The sequence below is a fragment of the Dendropsophus ebraccatus genome, chromosome 9 (genome assembly GCF_027789765.1).
Source record: "Dendropsophus ebraccatus isolate aDenEbr1 chromosome 9, aDenEbr1.pat, whole genome shotgun sequence".
NCBI classification, from domain to species: Eukaryota; Metazoa; Chordata; class Amphibia; order Anura; family Hylidae; genus Dendropsophus; species Dendropsophus ebraccatus.
In genome coordinates, this window is record NC_091462.1 from 77,568,361 (window position 1) to 77,592,106 (window position 23,746).

At 39.5% G+C, this 23,746-nt stretch overlaps 1 protein-coding gene across 1 annotated transcript in view; it reads left to right on the forward strand.

The window, feature by feature from the left end:
* The window catches only part of METTL22 (methyltransferase 22, Kin17 lysine), a 111,409-nt gene that overhangs the window by 45,286 nt on the left and 42,377 nt on the right, over window positions 1-23,746 (forward strand). Inside the window, exon 6 of the mRNA XM_069985403.1 lies at window positions 9,802-9,873. Coding sequence (XP_069841504.1) covers window positions 9,802-9,873 — 72 coding nt within the window. The remainder of the gene's footprint in view (window positions 1-9,801; window positions 9,874-23,746) is intronic.

Sequence of the window (23,746 nt, forward strand, 5' to 3'; positions counted from 1 at the left end):
CTTCTTGACGCAGATTCGGTTCATGTAGCATTATTTGACTGACTCCTCCATAGTCACTTTTAATCACAGTGTGTGGCTCGGTTTAACATTGCTCTCTGCTATTAAAATTGATTTCAAGGGAAATTAAAAAGGGCATTAGTGTCAGGTGAAACATGGTGTGTGGAATGCATATTCTTACTAATAATAAAGCATTGACCTTTATGACCTGGCCCACCAGTAGATAATAGGCTCTATAAATTGCTCATTTATATGCATCTTGTATTTCATTTAGATGTAATACTAATCTGGCAAAGCATGTTATGTATAAAGGTATAGAGCATTTACTTTGGTATGCTAGCTCAAATGAGTGTTTATAGTGGTCTATAGTATTCTTGTCATTAGTTCTGTAAACACAACAAAATTGCAACAAAACCTAAATTGTTTATGAAATTGTTACAAAAAAAAAAAAAAATCTTAGTGTCACTATCATTTTTTGAGAAATCAATAGTACAGGCAATTTTAAGAAACTTTGTAATTGGGTTCATTAGGTAAATATGCCAGTTACAAACTCAGTTACAAAGTTTCTTAAAATCGCCTGTACTATTGATTTCTCAGAAAAAAATTTAAACAACACTGACACTTTAACATAAGTGCCAATTCACACTGAGGAATCCGCTAGGAACTTGTTCAGCCCAGCATCACCTCTGGCAGAATTCCTCGCAAATAAAATTTTCATTTAATTAAATAATTCTTTTTTTCAATTCCACATGGATTCTGTGCTAAATTTCCGCAAGCATTCTGTGCGGAATCTGTGCTGATTCCACGCTGAAAAACTTCAGAGCAGAAACTCACTGCTCAATTCATTTCAATGGGAATAAGCGGAATCCGGCAGAAGAATTGACAAGTCAATTCTTCTGGCAGAAAGCGAATCCACCACGGAAAATTGTGTGCGGAAATTTCGCTGTGTGAACTGCAGAGCGCAAATTCCATTCAACTCAATGGGATTTGGCTCAGCGCTATACAGTGGTGCCTCGGATTACGAGCATAATTCGTTACGGGGCCGTGCTTGTAATCCAAATCCACTCTTAAACCAAAGCAAATTGTCCCATAAGAAATCATAGAAATACAGACAATTGGTTCCACAACCCAAAAATAATGATTATTCTGAATAACATGTAGAACAGATGAAACAAATATTTAGAAACAGCAGAATATGTGATATTATAAGTTACTGTACAGTAATGGAGAGGATGGGAAACACAAGGGCTGACAAAGACTGCAGGGAGCATGAAGGAATGAGCAGGGCAGATGTGGGCACAGTATAGCAGCACTCTCTGTCTGGGGAGAGAGGTTACAGCTATGAAGAGATTACCTCCACCGCCCTGTCCCCTGATGCAAGCCCCAGCCTGAAGTGGATCTGCTATGATTTGGAGGGTGAGGGAGACTTCCTGGGTTAGGATACAGGCCTGTAGACCCCGCTATGCAGACCATGCCCCTCCTCCACTCACGCTCCCACCCAGTATAGGGAGCTCTTAAACCAAAGCAATGCTCTTAAACCAAGTCACAATTTTGAAAAACTGTGAGCTCTTAAACCAAAACGTTCTTAAACCAAGTTACTCTTAAACCAAGGTATCACTGTATTTTCAGACGGAATTTTCAGTGAGGAATAAGCGAAAAAATTCAGCGCTGATTCTTCAGTGTGAACTGGCCCTAACACAGACTAAAGCATTTACATATGTATGTAAGGGTTTATTTTTTAAATTTGCTATAAAATGATGGCTGTAGTTCATTGTTGAAAAACTTCAATAGTATTTTCTATTAGTTCTTTTTTAATGGACCTCAGTATAGCTGCTAAAACTACAGAACAACTATAAAAAAGTCTGCAGTAAGGGAGTAAGCTTCAAGCAATGAGCAAAAAGTGTCAAATAACCTGAATGTTTTAGATTCTTCAAAGCAGTTACGTTAATAATAGATTTGCACTCTGTTAGCATTTTCTCAGTCAGCTTCATGAGGTACAGTATTCATCGGGTATAGTGATTTTTGGTTTTGGCAGAGGGGATTTTTTTTTCTTTTCCTGGGACGGTCCTATAACCCCTTTAACACGTTTCGCTGCGTCTGCAGCATCCTCAGGGAAAATTGATTGCAACTCTTCCTGAAGATGATGCAGACGCAGCGAAACATGTTGAAGGGACTATAGGCAGATTTTTAGTTAGCAACAGCACACTGCTCCACCATATTCAGTGACATAGACCTGGTTAGTTACTACCGCACATGGTTTATATGGGAGCAGGTTGAATGTTGTGTTTTTAACATTTTCTTTTTAGCATTTGATACACAGATTTTATTCCTATGTAAGATTAAACGTTATATTTTAGTTGTATCGCATTATAGGGGACGTTTGTCCCCAGGTGTTTAGCTTGAGAGGTTGGGAGTATATTTTTTCTGGAAGAAAGCTGCTATGTTTTTTCAAACCTGGATAACCCCCTTTAATAGGGAACTTTCAGCATGTTAGGCAAATCTAACCCGCTGATATGTCCCTATTGCACAGAAGACGCCGAGGAGGATGGTATAGGAGCGCTCATTTTAACTCCTCATTTTAACTACCCAAATGATTAGGCTAAACACATCAGAGCTTCTCTATAATGTAGATGACAGGAAAATGACATTTTCTCATCTATAGTGTTTTACTTTTAATTTTGCATGGCATTACAGCTGTTTTATGTTATTAGAATTGTTACTGCATTCATCTTGTGCATTAGCATTTAGATTGGCTTGTTCTATTGAATTAATACCATACTTATTGCAGGTGAAGCTGAATAGCAACTGATAAGATTTATTGTCACTGAGATGGTTACTGTATCAGCTTCTTTCAGTATTTTCTTTAGAATGAACAATCAATGTTTGATTGCTTCAACACTCCAAGAGCTGGAAAAAGGTATTTTTGTTGTCATGCTTCTGTTCCGTTGATACACTTTAATGGTGAACAACTGTACCTAGAAGTAATTCTTCAATAATACATGCAAACTGAAACCCACAGTGGCAAGTGGCAACATAAGGTGTTCTTCACCAGTAGTTTTGGTTAATTCCTATGCCGCTTCATATACAATAACAAGTGTTTCTAAGTGTAAATGTAATTTTTTAGCAAGCTCTTACATAAGCATTTTGCAGCATGGGTTTATTTTCCACAACACTTCGCCAGTGTTTTTGAAGTCTACGTAGTACAAGTACCTGTTTATCACAATCTCTGTTTTCTACACTATTTCTATAACTTAAAAAAAAAAAAAAAAAAAAAAAAAAAAATGAAGAAGAGGAATAAGAGCCTGGACAGACCTCTCTTTTATAAGCCCTTTTATTGCAGTTATGTTTAGGAGTTTGAAGTTTTTGGCCATGGTTGTGTCTTCAATGAGTCTTTGGCAGATTTTCTTTTTTACTTTTGACCTCCCCTACGATTATGAATATAACTTAACTGAATTATATAAGGATTTTATTTCCATTTTATAACAAATAACTCATGCCATAACATTCTTCTCACCTTTTGGACCATTACAACCCTAAAGATGTCCCTTCTGTAGTTTTTTTTTAAATCTTTTTGCACATTTTATTACTATGTTACTGAAGCTGTTTAGTGCTGCATGGGAGGGCCTTTACCCCTTGATGCACCGATACAGCCACCTACCTGCTCCCCTTTCACGTACCTAATGAATATTGGGGCCACCCCCATTAAAAGCACTCTGTGCCTCCGCGTAATATCCTCTTTAACAATCTATAAAGAGTTTAGCATGCCCTAACCTCCTGATTCCCTGTAAATTGCAGCTATATTTTAGCTAACTTTAGGACATTTGTATATGTTGTTGCCTGGTAAGTACACTAATAAAAATTGCAATGTTTGTCTTTGTTTCAAAAACATAATATAGAGCAAATGGGAAAAGTAAATGCCCCCTTCTCCCAAAACACCCACTTAGCTGATAATTACTGTATCCTGACTGTGATAGATGAGTGAGGAGCTTCATCTTGGCTATAGACAACATATTAACAGCTCCTGTGAAGATTGCCGTCAGGTCATGTGATGTAAAATTCATCTCTTTCAATTTATTTATTTATTTTTTTTTGTTAGATAAATAAAAATGGGTTTTCTACATTCTTATTGCATGCCAACTATGAAATGTATGGGCAGTAAGTTGTGATGAGTTCATGTCATTTCTTTGGTTGCATTGGATAAACCTCCCATATATATATATATATATATATATATATATATATATATGTTTACTGTATCTTTTTTCCAAACACTAAATTGCTGCTCTGTAACATACAAGTAAAGAGATTTTCACATCTCGCTTCAGGCAAACAATCATTGCTAAAAATAAAACCTGTTCACGGGGGAAATTGAAAGTGCTTGTTAAACTATTGCTCCAGATATTATTTTGGATCACTAAGGCGAGAGAAGGCTATGCCCTGCGTCACCTAGAAAATATAATACACTTATTTACAATTATTGCAACCAGATAGAAAAGTTCGATTGCTGCAAACCTTAGCAAGCAGTTATGTGTTCGGCAGATAGGTAAATGATTAGTCACTAGGTCTTGCCACAAGAGGGTGTAAAAGTGCTTCCCCAGCTGCCCTATAATAAGGCTGCTTTTGGGGAGTGTGACAGATTTGTGACTGCTGGACATGCCTCTATGATACACTCAAAGACATTTTCCAAATGAACAATGTTTAAGAATGGGTGCATGATTGGATTGAGAGAAGCATGATGGTCATCTCAACAAATTCCCCAAATTTAGGCAGTTAACCTCTTAAGGACGTATGCCGTACGGGTACAGCATACGTCCGCAAGAGGAGTTCAGAGGGGGGCTGCGCTGTGACCCCGCTCTAAACTGCTGTGATCCCGACTGCTATCTGCACCACGGGACTGCGGGTATTAGCGGAAGCTGGTGATCGCTGCTCCTGCTAATTAAGACCGTTAAATGCCGTTGTCAAACATGCAGCCTTCCCTGGGGTCTAGTGGTGGGATCCCCCTCCGATGTGATCGTGGAGGGGGGATCCCTTCATCTTACTGCCCCGGGACTCAGCGTCGGAATGACGCTAATCCTGGCTCAGTATTCTATTGCAATGGTCTGCAGCAGGCCAAAGCAATAGAGCACCAATCTCATGGATCGGTGCTGTGTTATACAGCTACACTGATATCTGAAAGATCAGTGTAGTTGTGTTAGAAGTCCCCCAGGGGGAACTTATATTTACTGTATAAGTGTAAAAAAAAGTGTTTTGATTAATAAAATAAAAAACCCTAGCGTAATTAAAGTATGAGTCGCCACTCTTTTCCCATTTTAGAAATAAAAATACATAAATAAACATGCTTGGTATCACCGTGTGCGCAATCGCGTGAACTATTAATTTATCACATTCCTGATCTTGCATGGTAAACGGCATAAGCGCAAAGACTCGCGAAAGTTTATGGTCGCATCAAATCCAGAAAAAATGTCATAAAAAGCAATCAGCCCCATAGACCAAAGGATAAAAGCATTATAAGCATGGGAATAGAGCGATTTTAAGGAACATTTTTTTTCTGTAGAAGGTTTTATTTTTTAAAAGCCATCAAATAATATAAAAGTTATGCAAGTTGCATATCGTTTTAATCGTACCAACTTAAGGAACACATTTAACATGTCAGTTTACCAGGGCGTGTCTGTACGTCCTGGGCTGCCTAGGGATGTTCAGAGCGGTGCCGCGGTCCCGGGTGCCGCTCGTAGGCGGCTGCTGGAGAGGATGATGGCAAGGGGACACTGAGGGACACAGGACAATGGAGGGACACTGAGCATCTGCCATCATCCTCTCCAGCAGCCACAGCCCGCACAGCTCTGGGAGTCGGGTCGTGACATCACCATTTTATCCAGGAAGTGAAGCCTTGATGCAGTAGTAAGTGCAGGGAAAAATGCACTTTATAGGCATTTCCTGTAATAAGTGTATATTGGTGATCTGTTTAACTTTCGGAAGGCAATACAATAGTTTAAGAAAAATTTTCGCTAAACTTCTCCCTTAAATTAAACATTCCAAAATGGATACAACGAGACAGATAGCAAAATCACAATGTCAACCAAACCTAATCCTGTTTACCACTGTCCCTTCAGGTACTCGGGGCTCATTGTAATCCCTATGATAATACATGGAAGTAATTAGATCTTTTGTAAAGTCTTTATGGTATTGATTTATACCTGTTGTTTGCATTGTCACTTTTATATGATTACATTGTATATTCTTCTTTGTGTTATTACTATGAGTTTTTCTTTTTTAGTTTAAAGCGTAATAAAAAAGGATAATGAAACAAATAATCGATAGGCTGTGTCCATAAATATTAACCATATACTAAATTCTTATATAGTGGTATAGCAAATAATGTATGATAATGCAATTCCTTTTTTTTTTCTACATATCCTACAGCAGTTGTGTGTGAATGCAGATCATTTTGAATAGATGTATTCTTACTTTTCTTTATTTCATAGTTTATTAAAGTATTCATCATGATATTACTGTTATAATTTATTTATATGGTTATATATAGATGCACCATTATGAGGCCAGGAATGGGAGGTGGGTTGGGAAATCAGTTGTATACTTACCACTAGTAATATCCTAGGATCTCTAGCCTAGCATCATTTTAAAACAATAGGCTGTGTTCACACTACGTATATTTCAGTCAGTATATTTCAGTCAGTATTGCAACAGATCAACAGTATTGTGTGAACAGATCCTTTCTGTGTTTTTAATCCACTCCTGGTTTTGGTTGCAATACTGACTGAAATATACTGACTGAAATATACATATACTGACTGAAATATACGTAGTGTGAATGCAGCCTTAGGCTATGTTCACACTATGTATGTGTGCGGCTGTAAATGTGCGGATGAAACTACGGCCGTGGGAAAAAATAGACATGCGGTTGAAAACATACGGTCATTTACTTGGAAATCTGGTTCAACTAAAAATAACAAATAAAATCTTAAGAAAGTGATGCAAACACCTCTGGATGCATCTGGGAAAGCAGGGAACACAGTTTACAGGAATCGCTATTACCGGGGTTTGCGATCCTCTGTAGTATGCCGATGCCTCTCATGGTTAATATATTGAATTAATAAAACACATTTTCGTTGTAATAAAGTCCCTTTCATTGTTCAATAATTAAATTTAAACGATTCCATCATTTTGCAATTAAATATATTGTTAAAATAAATATATATATAAATAAATGTATATTTATATATATATTTATTTTTTGACAGTATATTTAATTGCACAATGATGGATTCGTTTAAATTAAATTATTGAACAACGAAACTGATTTTATTTCAACTCAACGAAAATGTGTTTTATTAATTAAATATTAATTAGTACAGGAAGCTCCAGTAAGCCTTTAATTCATATTGCCGGCAATAGAGCTTTCTGTACTAATCATCACTTTACTTTAATGAAAACATCAAATGTTTCTTCTAATTATGTTATCACAATAGCATTATTAGAAGAAACATTTAGAATTATATGTGCGCTCAACTGATTGGCTGATCGGCTGAGCGCACATATAAAGAGCCGGTCCGCAGTACAGTGACTTCATTGTGCTGCGGACCAGCGAAGAGACAACATCGGGGTGAGTATAGAGCTCTCCCCACCTCCCCAGCACTGCACCCCTCCCAGCAAGGAAGGGGGGTCACTTAACACCTTCCTTGCTGGGATGGGTGCAGTCTGACATCAGTCTGGCCCCCAAGGGGTTAAGGGGGATGCAATACATCCTCCCTTAACCCCTTGGGGGCCAGACTGTAAGCAGCGATCTGTAAAGATGCTGCATACTGTAAGGAGCACAACACCGCTCACAATGAATGGTGTTGTGCTCCTGTTTGTGTGTTTTTTGTGTGTTTCTCCCTTTTTGTTTTTCAGATATCGGTATCCTGGGGATTACGTCGGATTCTGTGGACTACGTCGATGACCAGCGGTTGTTTGTTGTTTTTTTTTTTTTATAAAATGGTCAATGAGGGGTGTGGGGGTGTTTTTATTTGAATAAAACATTTTTTTAACTTGTGTCTTGTCTTTATTTCTTTACTTTATAGACTTAGTAGTGGAAGCCGTCTAATAGACGGAATCCATTACTTAGTCGGGGCCTAGTGTTAGCCGGTATAAAATGGCTAACACTAACCCCCCATTATTACCCCAGTACCCAATGCCACCAGGGGTACTGGGAAGAGCTGGGTGCCAGTGGTCCCAGAGCGTCAAAATTGGCGCTCCTGGACCGGGTGGCAGCAGGCTGGTAAGATTTAGGCTGGGGAGGGCCTAAACCAATGGCTCTTCCTACCCTGGTGTTACCAGGCTGCTGTCGTTTGGTTTTTAACCCGGCTGGTTATAAAAAATAGATAAATAGATAATAGATAATAGATATTAAATAAATAATTAAAAAAAACGCATAGGGTCCCCCCTATTTTTATAACTCTGTGGAGTTTTTGCAATCTGTCTTTTTTCATCCGTTTTTGCAAAAAACTTTTTTTTACAATGGAAGTCAATGGAAAAACGGATGCACACAAATGCATCCGTTTTTTTCATCAGTTTTTCATCCTTTTTTTTTTTTTTCAAACGGATGAAAAAAACGGATTGCAAAAACGCAGTGTCAACCCAGCCTAACACAGTGCTTTCTGCTGACACCTCTGTCCATGTCAGGAACTGTCCAGAATAGCAGCACATCCCCATAGATAACTTCTCCTATTCACCAGACTATAGAGAATATTCCTTCCTGCGGGACATAAATCAGCTTAAGTACTGAAAGGCTTGAGATTTTTTAATAGAAGTAAATTACAGATCATGTTTGATCTTGGCTATGTGTTACGTGACCTGGACAGCTACATAATGCAAGTCTACGGGGCCATCAAGGTCGAACAGACTCAGAGCGGGAAGAGGAACGCACACAGTGCAGACTCCCCCCGGCTTATTCTCCTGATCAGTTGTGGTCTAAACACTCGACCCCAACTGATCAAAACTTTTGACATCTCTTTTGACGGGCACTCATTAAAGACCAAGCTTCACAGTTTTGTTTGCATTTTGCTACCATTGGTAGGCATCAGTCTGCATAGGAGATTTGGAAAAAAAACATCAACCACATTCTTGTGTACATAAAAAAAAATTAAAACATCCATTTTGTAGGTTGGAACCCTCTTTAACACCTTTCACTTGGGAATAGTTATGGATATGTGAAAGGTGCTATGTGTCTCCCTGACCTAGTAGTCATCACAGGGTCAGCCCTTGGGGATGTAAAATGCAACTGACAGATTTACTTAAAGAGTCACTGTCGTAATTTTATTTTATTTTTTTTGCAGAAATCAATAATCCAGGCGATTTTAAGAAACTTTGTAATTGGGTTTATTAGCCAAATATGCCATTTTCCGCATTTAAAAAGCCTTTTCCCAGCCCCCCCCCTCCCTCCTCTTTTCCATCCACTGCAAAATGAGACTTGTTGCATCAGACGTACCCATGTAGATTAACTCTTTGTTGTCCTATTTTGGTGTTTTATTTCCCTCTCCATAGGAGAACAATGAAGACGGGGGGGGGGGGGGGGGTCTCAAACTGCTTTTTCATGATAAATATGCATTTTTCGGCTAATAAACCTAATTACAAAGTTTCTTAAAATCACCTGTACTATTGATTTCTGCAAAAAAAAATTCACGTAAGTTACACTTTTAAGTCCTGGATGCAATTTTCTCTTTCATTAAAACATATAAACACTGATTAATCCTGATTAATGTTTATTATCTGAAACACTGAAATACTGTATTCCTTTTTCTGTTGTAGATGTTGGGGAAGACCTCCTAGATATGTGCAAAAAAAATATTTCCCTTAACAAAGGCCTCACAAAAACAGCAGGTAGTATTGCATTATTCTGTTTTCATCTTTTGTTGATTTTGTGTGATACATTGTTCAATGGTTTGCTGATAATTTATGATTAGAAAAGTATTTTTGTACTTTGTAAGGCTGGGTTCACACTGCGTATATTTCAGTCAGTATTGTGGTCCTCATATTGCAACCAAAACCAGGAATGGATTAAAAACACAGAAAGGCTCTGTTCACACAATGGTGAAATTGAGTGGATGGCCGCCATATAACAGTAAATAACGGCCATTATTTCAATATAACAGCCGTTGTTTTAAAATAACAGCAAATATTTGCCATTAAATGGCGGCCATCCACTCAATTTCAACATTGTGTGAACAGATCCTTTCTGTGCTTTTAATCCACTCCTGGTTTTGGTTGCAATATGAGGACCACAATACTGACTGAAATATACGTAGTGTGAACCCAGCCTTAAAATGTTTGATCCTGTCCTTTTTAGGAAAAGTAATGTTTAAAAGATGGCATATTGCCAGGATATAAAAGTTTCTTATGATCCATAGGGTCTGACCTCTTGGAACACCCCTTTAATCTAAGGTTTGTTATTGGTCTCAAAAGTATAGTTTGTAATTAGAGATGAGCGAACCATCCAAGGTTTCGGTTCGTATGAATCTGAACTCTCGGCTTCTGATTCCCGCTGTCTGCCCGCTCAGTGGAGAGAGTGGATACAGCCTGAGGACCGCCTAGAAAACTGGGCTATGGCTATGGCTGTATCCCAGTTTTCTAGGCGTGCACACGTACAGGATCCGCAGCAGATTTGATGGTGCAGATTTAATGCTGTGTTCAATTATTTAGATCAAATCTGCTGTGAATCTGATTCAGATATGCACCATCAAATCCGCTGCAATGCGATACGTGTGAAGCTTCCCTTAAAGTGTCACTGTTGTTATAACTTTCAAAATCTAAATAAACAGTAGATGTGAAATAAAACAAGTTTGCAATATACATTCATTTTTTTGTTGTTGTTGTTATCATGCTGTAAAACAAAGATGAACTTACCAGAAATCCAGGTCCAGTCTCCTGAAGGCAGGTTTGCTGGTTGAAAAAAATAAAAGACTAAACACAGGAATTCCGGCCAGTACAGAGAGTCACAGCTCAATGTGTCTGACAATCACATGGCTGCCTTCTCTCTGTGAGCGCTCAGATGGCTGGGATGCACAGGACTTCCTGTTTTCTGACTCTGAGAAAAAAAGAGTCAGAAAACAGGAAGTGCAGTGTTCTTCATGATAACTAAAGAAAAAAAAAAAAAGAATTTAAATTGCAAACTTGCTTCATATCACATCTACTTTTGGTTTAGATTTTGAAATTATAACGACAGTGACACTTTAAAGCGCAACTATAATTTCAGTAGCCAAAAAATGAAATTCCTCAAATAAAAAGCCCTCGTGTTGCCTTTTAAAAAGAGCCCTAAACTGCGTTGATAGCATGTACGCTCGCTGAGATATCCCCAGTTGTTTGGCTCAGATGAATAAATGAATTTTTCTTCTGGCTGAGAGAAAGTGGGCGTGGCCTATCCCTTATCTCCCTGACTGTGTCCATCCATTCACTGACCAGCACCTTAGCAGATGTATCACACATAGCAGGATCAGATACAGCCCCACCATACAGTATCACAATGTAAGATTAGATACAGAGCCCCAGCAGATGGTATCACACACAGTGGGATTAGATACAGTCATCTGCTCTCATAACACTGTAGGATAATGTCAGCCATGGAGGTGGGGGCACCTGCTGCAGACATCTGATAGTGAGTGTTATATGTACTATGGAAGGACTACAGCTGTCTTGTGCTGGGACTTGTAGTCCTCCCCTCAGTGACTCACCCACTCTCCCTCATGCAGTACATTGAAGTGATGGTGGCACTGGATACACTTGTCTCTCCATCCAGCTCTTCCCCTGTGCTGCTCCTCACACAACACCCTCAGCTCTACTTAGTCACCTCTGTGAGGGGAGGGGGGAAGACATGCTGCTAGGAGGTGAGGGGAGGGGGGGAGGAGGTTTTGTTTATGTCTGTGTCAGGGCTGTTATCTGATCCTCCTGTCAGAGTCCGTACACTCAGGACGGATCTGCAGGGAGGGGGCGTGTCCAGCACGAATGCAGAAATAAGTTAGAGCCAGACAGAGCTGTAAGGGCATAGTTAGCCTTATGTATTTAAAAAACTGTTTATTTTAGGTTATTAATGTGTATTGCAAAAAGTCTTATCATGACCTAAGCTAACTAAAACTGAATGGTCAAAATATTTTATAGTTGCGCTTTAAACAAATTTTCAGAGGCTGCACAGTTGTAGCAACTCAACTCAGTCTCCCAGCTTCAGGATAGATGGTTCTTGCCCAAACCTTTTGTGCCACTATGTTTGTAAGGGAAGTTACCCCCTGAAATAGTATGATCTGCCTAGGCGTTGTTGTAGTGTGTGCATTATACTCACCGCATTACTGTCGACGCCCGAGCGATATCTAGGGACAATGACGACATCTTCAGGAGGCCGGCCGAACCGCTCCAGCCACCCCTGATGCCGCCCCCCCCTCATCCGCGATTGGCAGCCAAGTTATGCTCAGCCAATCGCGGCTGAGCAGCTGATGATGCGACAGAGGGGGGCACGCATGAGGGAGCTGGAGCGGTCGACAGTAATGCGGTGAGTATAATGCACCACACTTCCGGGGTGGGGGGAAACATGGGGAAGGGGCCATTCACTTACATAACACACATTACAATGTTGTATAACTTTGTAATGTGTGTTATTTAGTGAATAAATGTTTAGCGCCGCACTACCCCTTTAAGCCTTAGGGATCGCCCAAATGCCTAGTTCGGACCGTTTTGCATACTGCATGGGAGGTAATAAAAGTAAGATTGCAGGGACCCAGGGAATAGGTAGATGTCTGTACAGTGTATGATTATCAGTATTAGCAACCTTTTTAAATCGATTTTTGTGCTGATTTGTTTCCTGTAAGGTTTTATTTTCCAGGCAACCTTTTATCACTACATTCCAGAAGTTTTTACTTCTGCAAGAAAAGATGAGGGGTCTTTTACTAGCAAATACCTGATCATGAGCTCATCCTCGTGCCAATTGTTGTATACAGTATGTTTTATGATATGTCATCTACATAAAATTGTGACAGGACACTCTTCTTTTCTATTCTCATAACTTCTTTTATGTCTAAACAAAGAAAAGGATTCTATCCTACATGTCGTCTTTTTTTTACCAGCTTTACATGATAGCTATGGCCTGTAGACGTGATTTCATTTACTGTGCCTGACTCTTAAAAGTCACATCAATGTTGTTACTGGGCTTGAGGCGTATGAACTGACTATAGGGAAGGGGTTCTTGTACATGCTGCAGAAATCGATTTGTGGTATCCCATGGAGATATGTGAGTTAAGCACCAAGTGTGCATAGTCATTCATAGTGTAGCCACTTTAATATGTCAGCAAAAAACTACTTATTCCATAAATTATGTTTTTCATATTAAACATATTTTTAAAGAATTTGTAACATTTTTCTAATTTTCCATTTTACTCTCTACATTATTAAATAATCCCAAAAATCTTGCAGTTTTCATTTTCACCACTGGGGCTAAAACTAAATTAAAGGGAATGTGTAATCAGAAAATAACCTATTTTTTAACCCTTTGAGGACCAGGCCCAAAATGACCCAGTGGACCGCGCAAATTTTGATCTTAGTGCTTTCGTTTTTCCCTCCTCCCCTTCTAAGAGCTCTAGCTAACTAGCTCTAGCTAGTTGTACTTTGTAATGGCGTCATTCATTTTACCATAACATGTATGATGGAATTCCAAATATATTATTTATGAAGATATAAATAGGTGAAATCGTAAGAAAGAATGCAATATGGTAACGTTTGGGGGGTTCCTGTGTCTACGTAATGCACTATATGGTAACAGCGACATGATACTATTACTCTATAGGTCAGTCCGAACACAACCATATGCAGGTTACACAGATTCTCTAATGTTATATATATTTTTTTTTATGAAATCCTTTTTTTTGGCAATTAAATATTAATAAAATGGGCCTATTGTGACGCTTATAACGGTTTTATTTTTTCACCTACGGGGCTGTATGGGGTGTCATTTTTTCCGCCATGATCTCTATTTTTTATTAATACCATATTTGTGAAGATCGGACGTTTTGATCACTTTTTATTGATTTTTTTTAATATATAATGTAACATACAATCGGTAATCTGCGCACTTTTTCCCCTGTTTTCGTCTACGCCGTTTACCGGTCGCAATGACGCTTGTTATATTTTAATAGATTGGACAATTACGCACGCTACGGTATATTATATGTTTATCTATTTATTCATTTTTATATGTTTTATTTATATAATGGGAAAGGGGGGTGATTTAGACTTTTATTGGGGGAGGGGTTTTGGGGTAGTGTGTTAGTGTTTTGAACTTTTTTTTTTTTACACTTTTGAAGTCCCTTTGGGGGACTTCTACATACAGTACTATGATTTCTACACTGATGAATGCTATGCCATAGGCAGTGTTATCGGCGATCTGCTCATTGAGCCTGCCTGTGCAGGCTCAGTGTAGCAGATCGCCGATCGGACCGCACGGAGGCAGGTAAGAGACCTCCGGCAGTCCGTTTCAACGATCGGGACCCCCGCAAGGTGACTCCCCCTGTCACTTACACTTAAACGCCGCGGTCGCGCCGTGATCGCGGCGTTTAAAGGGGTAGTCCACCCCAAAAAAATTTCTTTCAAATCAACTGCTGCCATGAAGTGCCAGAGATTTGTAATTTACTTCTATTAAAAAATCTCAAGCCTTCCAGTACTTATGAGCTGTTGTATGCCCAACAGGAAGTTGTATTATTTACAGTCTAGAGAGCAGGAGAGGTTTTCTATGGGGATTTGCTACTGCTCTGGACAGTTCCTGACATGGACAGAGGTGGCAGCAGAGAGCACTGTGTCAGACTGGAAAGAAAACACCACTTCCTGCTGGACAAACAGCAGCTGATAAGTACTGGAAGACTTAAGATTTTTTAATAGAAGTGAATTACAAATCTCTGGCACTTTATGGCACCAGTTGATTTGAAAGAAATTTTTTTTGGGTGGACTACCCCTTTAAGGGGTTAATGACACACGGCAGCGCGATCGCTGCAGCGTGTCATTACCGGTGAGGTCCCGGCTGCTGATTGCAGCCGGCCCCCACCTGCTATGAAGCGCGCTCCGCTCCGGAGCGCGCTTCATAGCGGGAAAAAAACCCAGGACGTAAGGTTACGTCATGGGTCGTCAGGGGACAGACTTCCATGACGTAACCCTACGTCCAGGGTCGTCTAGGGGTTAAATAATGGTAAAAGAATTCTGAAACTAAGCTGAGACATGTTCTGTTCTGTCTGTGGTGATAGGAGGAGGCTGCTGTAAAGTGACCTGTACAGCATTACAGCAACATGTGACACCAGTAGATAGAGGAGACAATAGCAGCTCCCTATGCAATGACCTCTTCAAAGGTCACAGAGTACACTCATTGAGTCACATTTATCTCAAGGGGAAAGACTGTTTATTGACATCTACGTCCATAAGTCTTGTTGTAAAGCGTGTCACTAAACGCTGTTAAAAAGCAGCTTAGGTAAGTTTTAGTATCTGATTTTAATTAGTAAAAGGAAATGTTGATGATACATTCCCTTTAACAACACACAGTTTACTTTGTTAGTCAATTTCTATTTAAAATCCTTGGGACAAATTTATCATCTGCGCCCCTGCTTACGCCACAGAAAAAGCACAGATTTTCCTCGGCATAAGCCTCCCTTGCCTGATGGCTGGTCAAAGGGCACAGCAAGGTGGAAGGAGTCAGGATTTATCATGGTTTACACCTGCAAACAGCCGTTAAGCATGGCAGAAATCTATGCTTGCTTCGGGGCAGGTGTACATCTCTGTGCGGCAGGTGCAGGTCCCGCTGGATTTACCAAGAGGCGTTTGCAGTCACCAGTAGACACACAAGCTTCTTCCTCCACTCACAGATCACTCTTTATTTCAGTTTGAGTCTTTAGTTGCTCTTGACCAAGCTATTGGCAAGCACATGCTTCTCTTTCAATTGAACTAAGCATTTGCCTTATGAACAATCTCTCCAACCTGCTAGCCCCTGCGGCTCTCTATCTACCTCTGATAGCACTTCTGAGAACATGTTTTTACAGACCCATCTCTCTAAGTGTCCTTGTTTGTTGGATGATCGCATCTTTTTTGGGGGGCATTAAATTCATCGTTTGTCACCCACTCATCTTACCATGGAAATGGGAATGTGCAAGCAACTATCATAGAGTTAATAGGTTGCACCATTGATTAATCCTTGTAAACACTGTGCAAATGGGTACTGATCGGCGCTTCATTGCGGCACATTGTTGGCCCATATAAAAGGGCCCCTGCCTTTCTCTTTCACCAGCCAGTCAAACTGCAATGTTTCTTGTGCTTTAGTCACCTCCTGACCTCTCTCTCAGTATATAGAGTGTTTCTCTGCCCAATCTCAAAACAGGCCTCACTATCTCTGATGCACTCAGTCTGCCAGAACACAGGGTTTCTATGGACTTTCCTCAGCTACAGATTCTATGATGCAAATGCTTCCAACCCCCAAACGTCCACCATTAAGGCAGGCGTGGGAACCAAAGCAACCCTTCCAGCTTACATACACAGGAAGGGCAAGACTTAGGAATAATGAAGGAGATATATCAGTCTTAGAGTAGGAATGTTCTTTGTTACCCATAGCAACAAATCACATAAAGGCTGGGCTGTGATTGGTTTCTGTGGGTAACAAAGAACACTCCTACTGTAATGATGTGTTTACATGCAGAGATTTATCTGACAGATTTTTGAAGCCAAAGCCAGGAATGGATTTGAAAAGAGGAGAAATCTCAGTATTTCCTTTATGACCTGTTCCCTGTTAATAGTCTGTTCCTGGCTTTGGCTTAAAAAATCTGTCAGATAAATCTCTCAGGGTAAGCACACCATAAGACTTTAACTGTCCGCCTCAGGTCCTTTCACAACCTTTCTATTGGATTAAGCTCAGGAAATGTATTTGGACATTGCATAATTTTAACTTTAGTCTTCTTTTACCATTCTTTTTCAGAACAACTCATATGCTGAGAGTCATGTTGCTTCATGACCCACATTCTCTTGAGATTCAGGTTTTCCTCTAGAATTTACTGGTAAAATTCAGGGTCTATTGTTCCATCAATAATGGCTACCTGTCTTTTTCCATATGCTGCAAAACAGGCCCAAACCATAATTTGCAACCACCTTTTTTGACAGATGGTATAAGGTTTTTATGGTAAAATGCAGTGTTTTCCTTAAAAAAAAAAAAAAAGCTATATTTTCGTCGTATCCATTCACCAAATATTGTTCCTGTAGCCTTCTGGCTTGTCTAGGTTATCTTTATGAAACTGCAGACAGGCAGCAAAATTCTTTTTGAAGAACAGCTTTCTACTTGCAATCCCACCATGTCCACCATTGTTATTTGTTGTATAAACATGGATGGATAAACATTAGCTAATATGAGAGGGGCCTTTAGATGCTTAGATGTTACTTTTGGTTTTTTTGTGACCTTGCAGAGTGTGGTATTTCTTGTGCGACCATTCATGAAGAGGGTAATAATCTCTGACTGTGGACTGGTGCAGTCCAAACACTTTAGAAATGGTTTTGTAACTCTCTCAAGCCTGATGAGGATCAACAACTCTCTTGAGGTCCACGGTAATATATTTTCTTCTTGCCGTGGTACACTTTCTCAGACGTATTGTAAGGGCCAGTTCACACAGAATCCCGCCTGCCTCAGTGTCAAGCAGTGTGTCTATGAGAGGGGTTGCACGCCTCCACTCTCCACTCAAAGAATAGACATGTCAATTCTTTGAGCGGAGAGCGGAGGCATGCAAGCCCTCCCATAGACACACTGCTTGACACTAAAACAGGCCAAATTCTGCTGAATTTGCTCAGTGCGAACAAGCCCTTAGGATCCGACCTTGCATCATGCCATTGATTGAAAAATCCTGACACCTATTTCATATTCCTATAATCTGCTAGGGATACATTTACACACTGCAGTTATGGTGCAGTTTTGAAAGTCAAACCAAGTGTTAATTAACTAATTAATTAGATAATAAAAAGAACAGGTGCTACTTATACATTTTTTTTCTTTATTGACTCGATTTAACACCAGGATTGGAGTCCAAAAAAGAGTAGAAGTAGTGTTTGTTCTTTATTTTTTCTAACTCATTATGATGAAAACTGCACCTAAAGGGCAATGTGTAAACTGCAAGAGCACCCTTATTCTAATGTGAGGTTCTTACATGTATACAGACATGTGTCTAAAACCACGCCTCCTCTCCTTGCGTTCTTCAGTGGCCACACAGGGTTACCAAAAGTTCCAGCAACCTAAAGGTTTGCATAGTTTTGCCACTTCTAATGTTTCTGACATTTTTTAGTTTGGCTACCACCACGACCTCCCACATGTATTTTTATGAAGCAACTCTTAATAGTATAATTTAGTAAATTGCAACAAATGTATTATCAGTGATTTTCAGTCAGCAATAGATTATTTTTTTTTCAAATGGAAAAAAGTATATGTAAACGTTAAATAAATACTCTGGTGTTTATACTGACAAGTGCTTGTTGGTTTACGTGTAAATCTGCAGATAAACGAATAAAATTGTCTCTATGCTTTCTGTTATTGACACATTAACAAATAAAAAATCCTAACGCACAATTCAGTATATATACAAACAAAAGGGAAGCGTTTATAGGGAAAATATTAATATTGTTTATTGTTTTAAAAAATATAAAAAAACACACTCACACAGGCACCAACACTGGGGTCTGTGTGATGTCACATGAAAAAATTTAGTTACAAAAAGGACACTTATGACCACACAAATGCAAAAAATGGGATCCCAGGACACCCCCTAATGAATATATCTAGTATAGTGATGTTGCCATTAAACAATGTTCCCCCTACACATGGAATAAAAATCAATAAGTATAGCTATACCGGGATATATTCTGTACAGGAAAGACAGAGCAGAGAGAAGGGGAGGCGGGGTAGCCATTTATGTCAGGGATAGTCTTAAATCGACACTCATCCAAAATACATATAAAGAGCTGGAGACTCTCTGGGTTTGTATGCAGTCCAAAGAGGGATCTGTTATTAGGATAGGTGTTGTCTATAGGCCTCCGGGGCAAAGCGAGGACTATGATAATATGCTGATGGATGAAATTACTAAAATGTCATTAAAGGGGGACATTGTAGTTATGGGTGACTTCAACATGCCGGATGTGAATTGGAATATCCCTTCTGCACTTACATGTAAAAGCAAGAATGTAATGGAGGCCCTTACAGGGGCATCTCTGAAACAGCTTGTGAAGTCACCTACCAGAGGAGAGAACATTCTAGATTTAGTATTTACTAATGTGGATCGGGTGTCTGAAGTTAGAGTGGAAGAAAATCTAGGTTCCAGTGACCACCAGTGTCTATGGTTTGACGTACAAACTGACTACGTCCAATCCCATACTACAACAAGAGTATTGGATTTTAGGAAGACAGATTTTAATAAAATGGGGGAGTATTTAGATAAAGAATTAAGAGGGTGGGATAAAACATCGGGGGCGAGCACTCAGTGGGCAGAATTAAAAAATGTCATATTAAAGGCAACTAGACTATATGTACGAGAAGTTAGCAAAAGTAAAAGGAAGAAGAATCCATTATGGTTTACTAGAGAGGTTAAGGCCATTGTAAAAGGAAAAAAGGCAGCGTATAGGAAGTATAAGGAGACTGGTAATGAAGCTGACAGAGAGACGTACAAAAGTATACAGAAGGAGGCAAAGCAGATTATAAATGCTGCTAAAGCCTCAAAAGAAGAGGAAATGGCAAAATCTGTTACTGCGGGGAATAAAACCTTCTTCAGATATATAAGTGACAGGAAGAAGAAGAAGAATGGCTGCAGCATTACTAAAATAAGTAATGGGGAGAATACGTTTATTGATGGAGATAAGGCGGTCGCTGACTATTTGAATAGTTACTTCTGCTCAGTGTTTTCAGAAGGCGGCCTTCACAATCACAGGATGGTTGGACACAACATTGCCTCCAGCTATATGGGTTCGGCTCCAGTATTTTCAGAGGCTGAAGTTGCAGAGGAACTTGCCCGTTTAAAGCTGAATAAGGCGATGGGTCCAGATGGGATCCATCCCAGGGTTCTTAAAGAACTCAGATCTGTGATTGCTGCCCCCCTGACAGATCTGTATAACCAATCCCTGCTAACAGGAGATGTCCCCGATGATTGGCGAACAGCCAATGTTATACCAATCCACAAGAAGGGGAATAGAGAAGAGCCCAGTAACTACAGGCCAGTGAGCCTGACATCTGTAGTAGTGAAAATGATGGAAACTCTTCTAAAAAAGAAGATAATGGATCACCTAAGAATCAACAATTTGATGGATCCAAACCAGCATGGCTTTACTGAGGGCCGATCATGTCAGACTAATCTCATTGATTTCTTTGATTATGCCACAAAAGTGCTGGATGAAGGTGGTGCTGTGGATATCGCCTATCTGGACTTCAGCAAAGCTTTTGATACAGTTCCCCATAAAGAGCTGATAGAGAAGTTGGAGAAAATTGGACTAAATCCCTGGATAGTTCAGTGGATTTGTGGTTGGCTGAAGGAGAGATATCAGAGGGTTGTTGTTAATGGTGTATATTCTGAGCAGAGACTGGTTACAAGTGGTGTGCCACAAGGGTCTGTTCTGGGTCCTATTCTTTTTAATATGTTTGTAAGTGACATAGGAGAAGGGTTGATAGGTAAAGTTTGTCTGTTTGCTGACGACACAAAAGTGTGCAACAGGGTTAATATTCCTGGAGGTGTCAGTAATATGGAAAATGATTTAGCTTTGCTAGATACGTGGTCCAAACAGTGGAAATTGAAGTTCAACGTTTCCAAATGTAAAATAATGCACTTGGGGAGGAGGAATCCTCTATCCGAGTATCACATCGGCAGTACTGTGTTGGAAAAGACTTCAGAAGAGAAGGATTTAGGGGTAATGATTTCTGAAAGCCTTAAAATGAGTCACCAGTGCAACCAGGCGGTGGGGAAAGCAAATCGTATGCTGGGGTGTATAGCTAGAGGTATAACCAGTAGGAAGAGGGAGATTGTGATCCCGCTGTATAGAGCTCTGGTGAGGCCACATCTGGAATACTGTGTCCAGTTCTGGAGACCTCACCTAAAAAAGGACATTGATAAAATAGAACGGGTCCAAAGACGAGCTACAAAAATGGTGGAGGGTGTGAGGCATAAACCATATCAGGAAAGACTTAAGGATTTGAATCTGTATAGTCTGGAGGAAAGACGGGAAAGGGGGGACATGATTGAAACCTTTAAGTATGTTAAGGGACTAAATAAGGTTCAAGAGGGGAGTGTTTTTAGTAAAAAACTGAGCTCAAGAACAAGAGGACACAGTGAGAGGTTAGTTGGGGGAAAGATCAGAAGCAATGTAAGAAAATATTATTTTACTGAAAGAGTAGTAGATACCTGGAACAAACTTCCAGCAGAGGTGGTTGGTAAATCTACAATAACAGAATTTAAACACGCCTGGGATAGACATATATCTATCCTAAGATAATAAGGAAGAAAATACTAAAAGGGCGGACTAGATGGACCCAGTGGTCTTTTTCTGCCAACAATCTTCTATGTTTCTATGTTTCTATATATACAGTTAAAGTGTAAGTGCTTAAACCATGTAACAGGGCTCAAATGATTAATACAACCAATAGGCAGTAACATAAGGGGGGAAAATACACATAAGGTATGCAACATCACAAGGACAGGGGGACTGACAGTAAGGCACCAGTACGCCTATCACACATCCCCTGCCACAAACCTGTGAACCAGCAATGGAGGGTCTCGCGTCCACAACCCGACGCACATTTCGCTACAATAGCTTCTTCCGGAAGCTATATACTTATTGATGTTATTCCATGTGTAGGGGAGAACAATGTATGATGGCAACATCACTATACTATGTTATAGGGCAGCATAGCGGCTCAGTGGTTAGCACTGGGGTCCTTGCAGCGCTGGGGTCCTGAGTTCAAATCCCAACAAGGGCAACGAGTTTGTATGTTCTCTCTGTGGGTTTCCTCTGGGTACTCCAGTTTCCTCCCACACCCAAAACATACAGATAGGTGAATTTAGATTGTGAGCCCTATTGGGGACAGGGAGCAATAATTGGCAGAAACTATGAGAAGTGCTGCGGAATCTGTGTGCGCTATAAAAATAAAAGCATTATTATTATTATACTAGATATATTCATTTGGGGGTGTCCTAGGATCCCATTTTTTTGCATAAGTGTCCTTTTTGTAAAAAAAAATATTTTCATGTGACATTGCACAGACCCTAGTGTTAGTGTATGTTTTTTATATTTTTTAAAACAATAAATAAACAATATTCATTATTTTCCCTATAAATGCTTCGCTTATGTTATTGGCAAGTCAAGGCAAATGCTTTATGTATTTTAGGTCATCAGTTTTATCCAAAGACGTTAATGAAAAGATGCTCTACTACACAGACCTTTATAAATTATTAGTGTAAGATATCAAGCTCATATGATTTATGAACATTTTAGAGGAAATATTAAAGCATTAGGCTTGTTTCTTGTTCACCATCTGATGATTTAGACGTCTAGAGTCTCGGAAACAACATGGCTAGCTGCTAACAATAGCTTTTATTATAACATCTTGAGCAGAGATGGGGAACATTAATTAAAAGTACTTGGAAGGATTTATTATTTTGCCTTATATTAACATAGACCCCACAAAAAGGGCTCATAAGTGGTGATCCTTAAAAATATGGGCTGCAATGCAGATAACAATAAGTTTAAAAAGTTAGAAATGCAGTGGAGTATTCAAAATGCTGGAAGACTTAAATGGCTAGCTGTTTATATAGAGCTGCCCTTATATACAAAATACTAAACATTTCATTCCTACCTCACCATGCTTCCCTGGTGTCTTTGGGTGCGGTTTCCACAATGTTCAGAATTAATTCCAAACGCATATGTGAAAACACAACCTTAGGCTGGATTCCCACTTTGCATATGTACCGTTCATAAGCCGACTTTATGTCACGGACTGAACTACATCATGTAGGGACTGAACTACATCATAATTCTGCATTTCTCAAGCTCAAACCACCGTGCGCCCAAAGAATTGACATGTCTGGCAGATGGCGGATTGAGCTTGAGAAACTCATTGAGTCAATGGGTAAGGTGGAACTTCAAGCTGAGTCTGCCACGCGGCCTTCACTTGAAATTTCCGCTTGTATTCCGTAGTGTGAACATACTGTACCTGAAGTGTATAGACCGCCAGCAATAGTTTATGGCTTGCTGTAATTCACAAATGGCCTGAGACCCTTCACCATATTGCATGACATATATAAAATTTTATTTTATTTTTTGCAATAAACCCTAGAAGACTAATAGTTTTGCTGGACTCATCTGACTGTAGCTAATACAAGGGAGGTTGGTCACAGAACAAATATTTTTTTTAATAAATTCCATAAAAAGACGTTTAGTTGTGTTATCAGCATTTCTCTGGATTATGCATTCATGAAAAAAACAGGTTTTGAAAATGTTATCCTTAGTTCAAAGTTGTACCTATTCTTTTTAATTGATACATATGAGAACAATATTCAGTACTTCTAGCAATAACATTTTAATTTTGGTGAGTGATCTATGACTAAAATGTTAAATGTGAAACATTCACAATTTCACTATTGCTATAAAGAATTTACTTGAACAGAAATATAGTATTTCCTAAAGGGTGCCTTCACACCTACCGACTCGCAGCGTTAACAACGCTGCGAGTCGG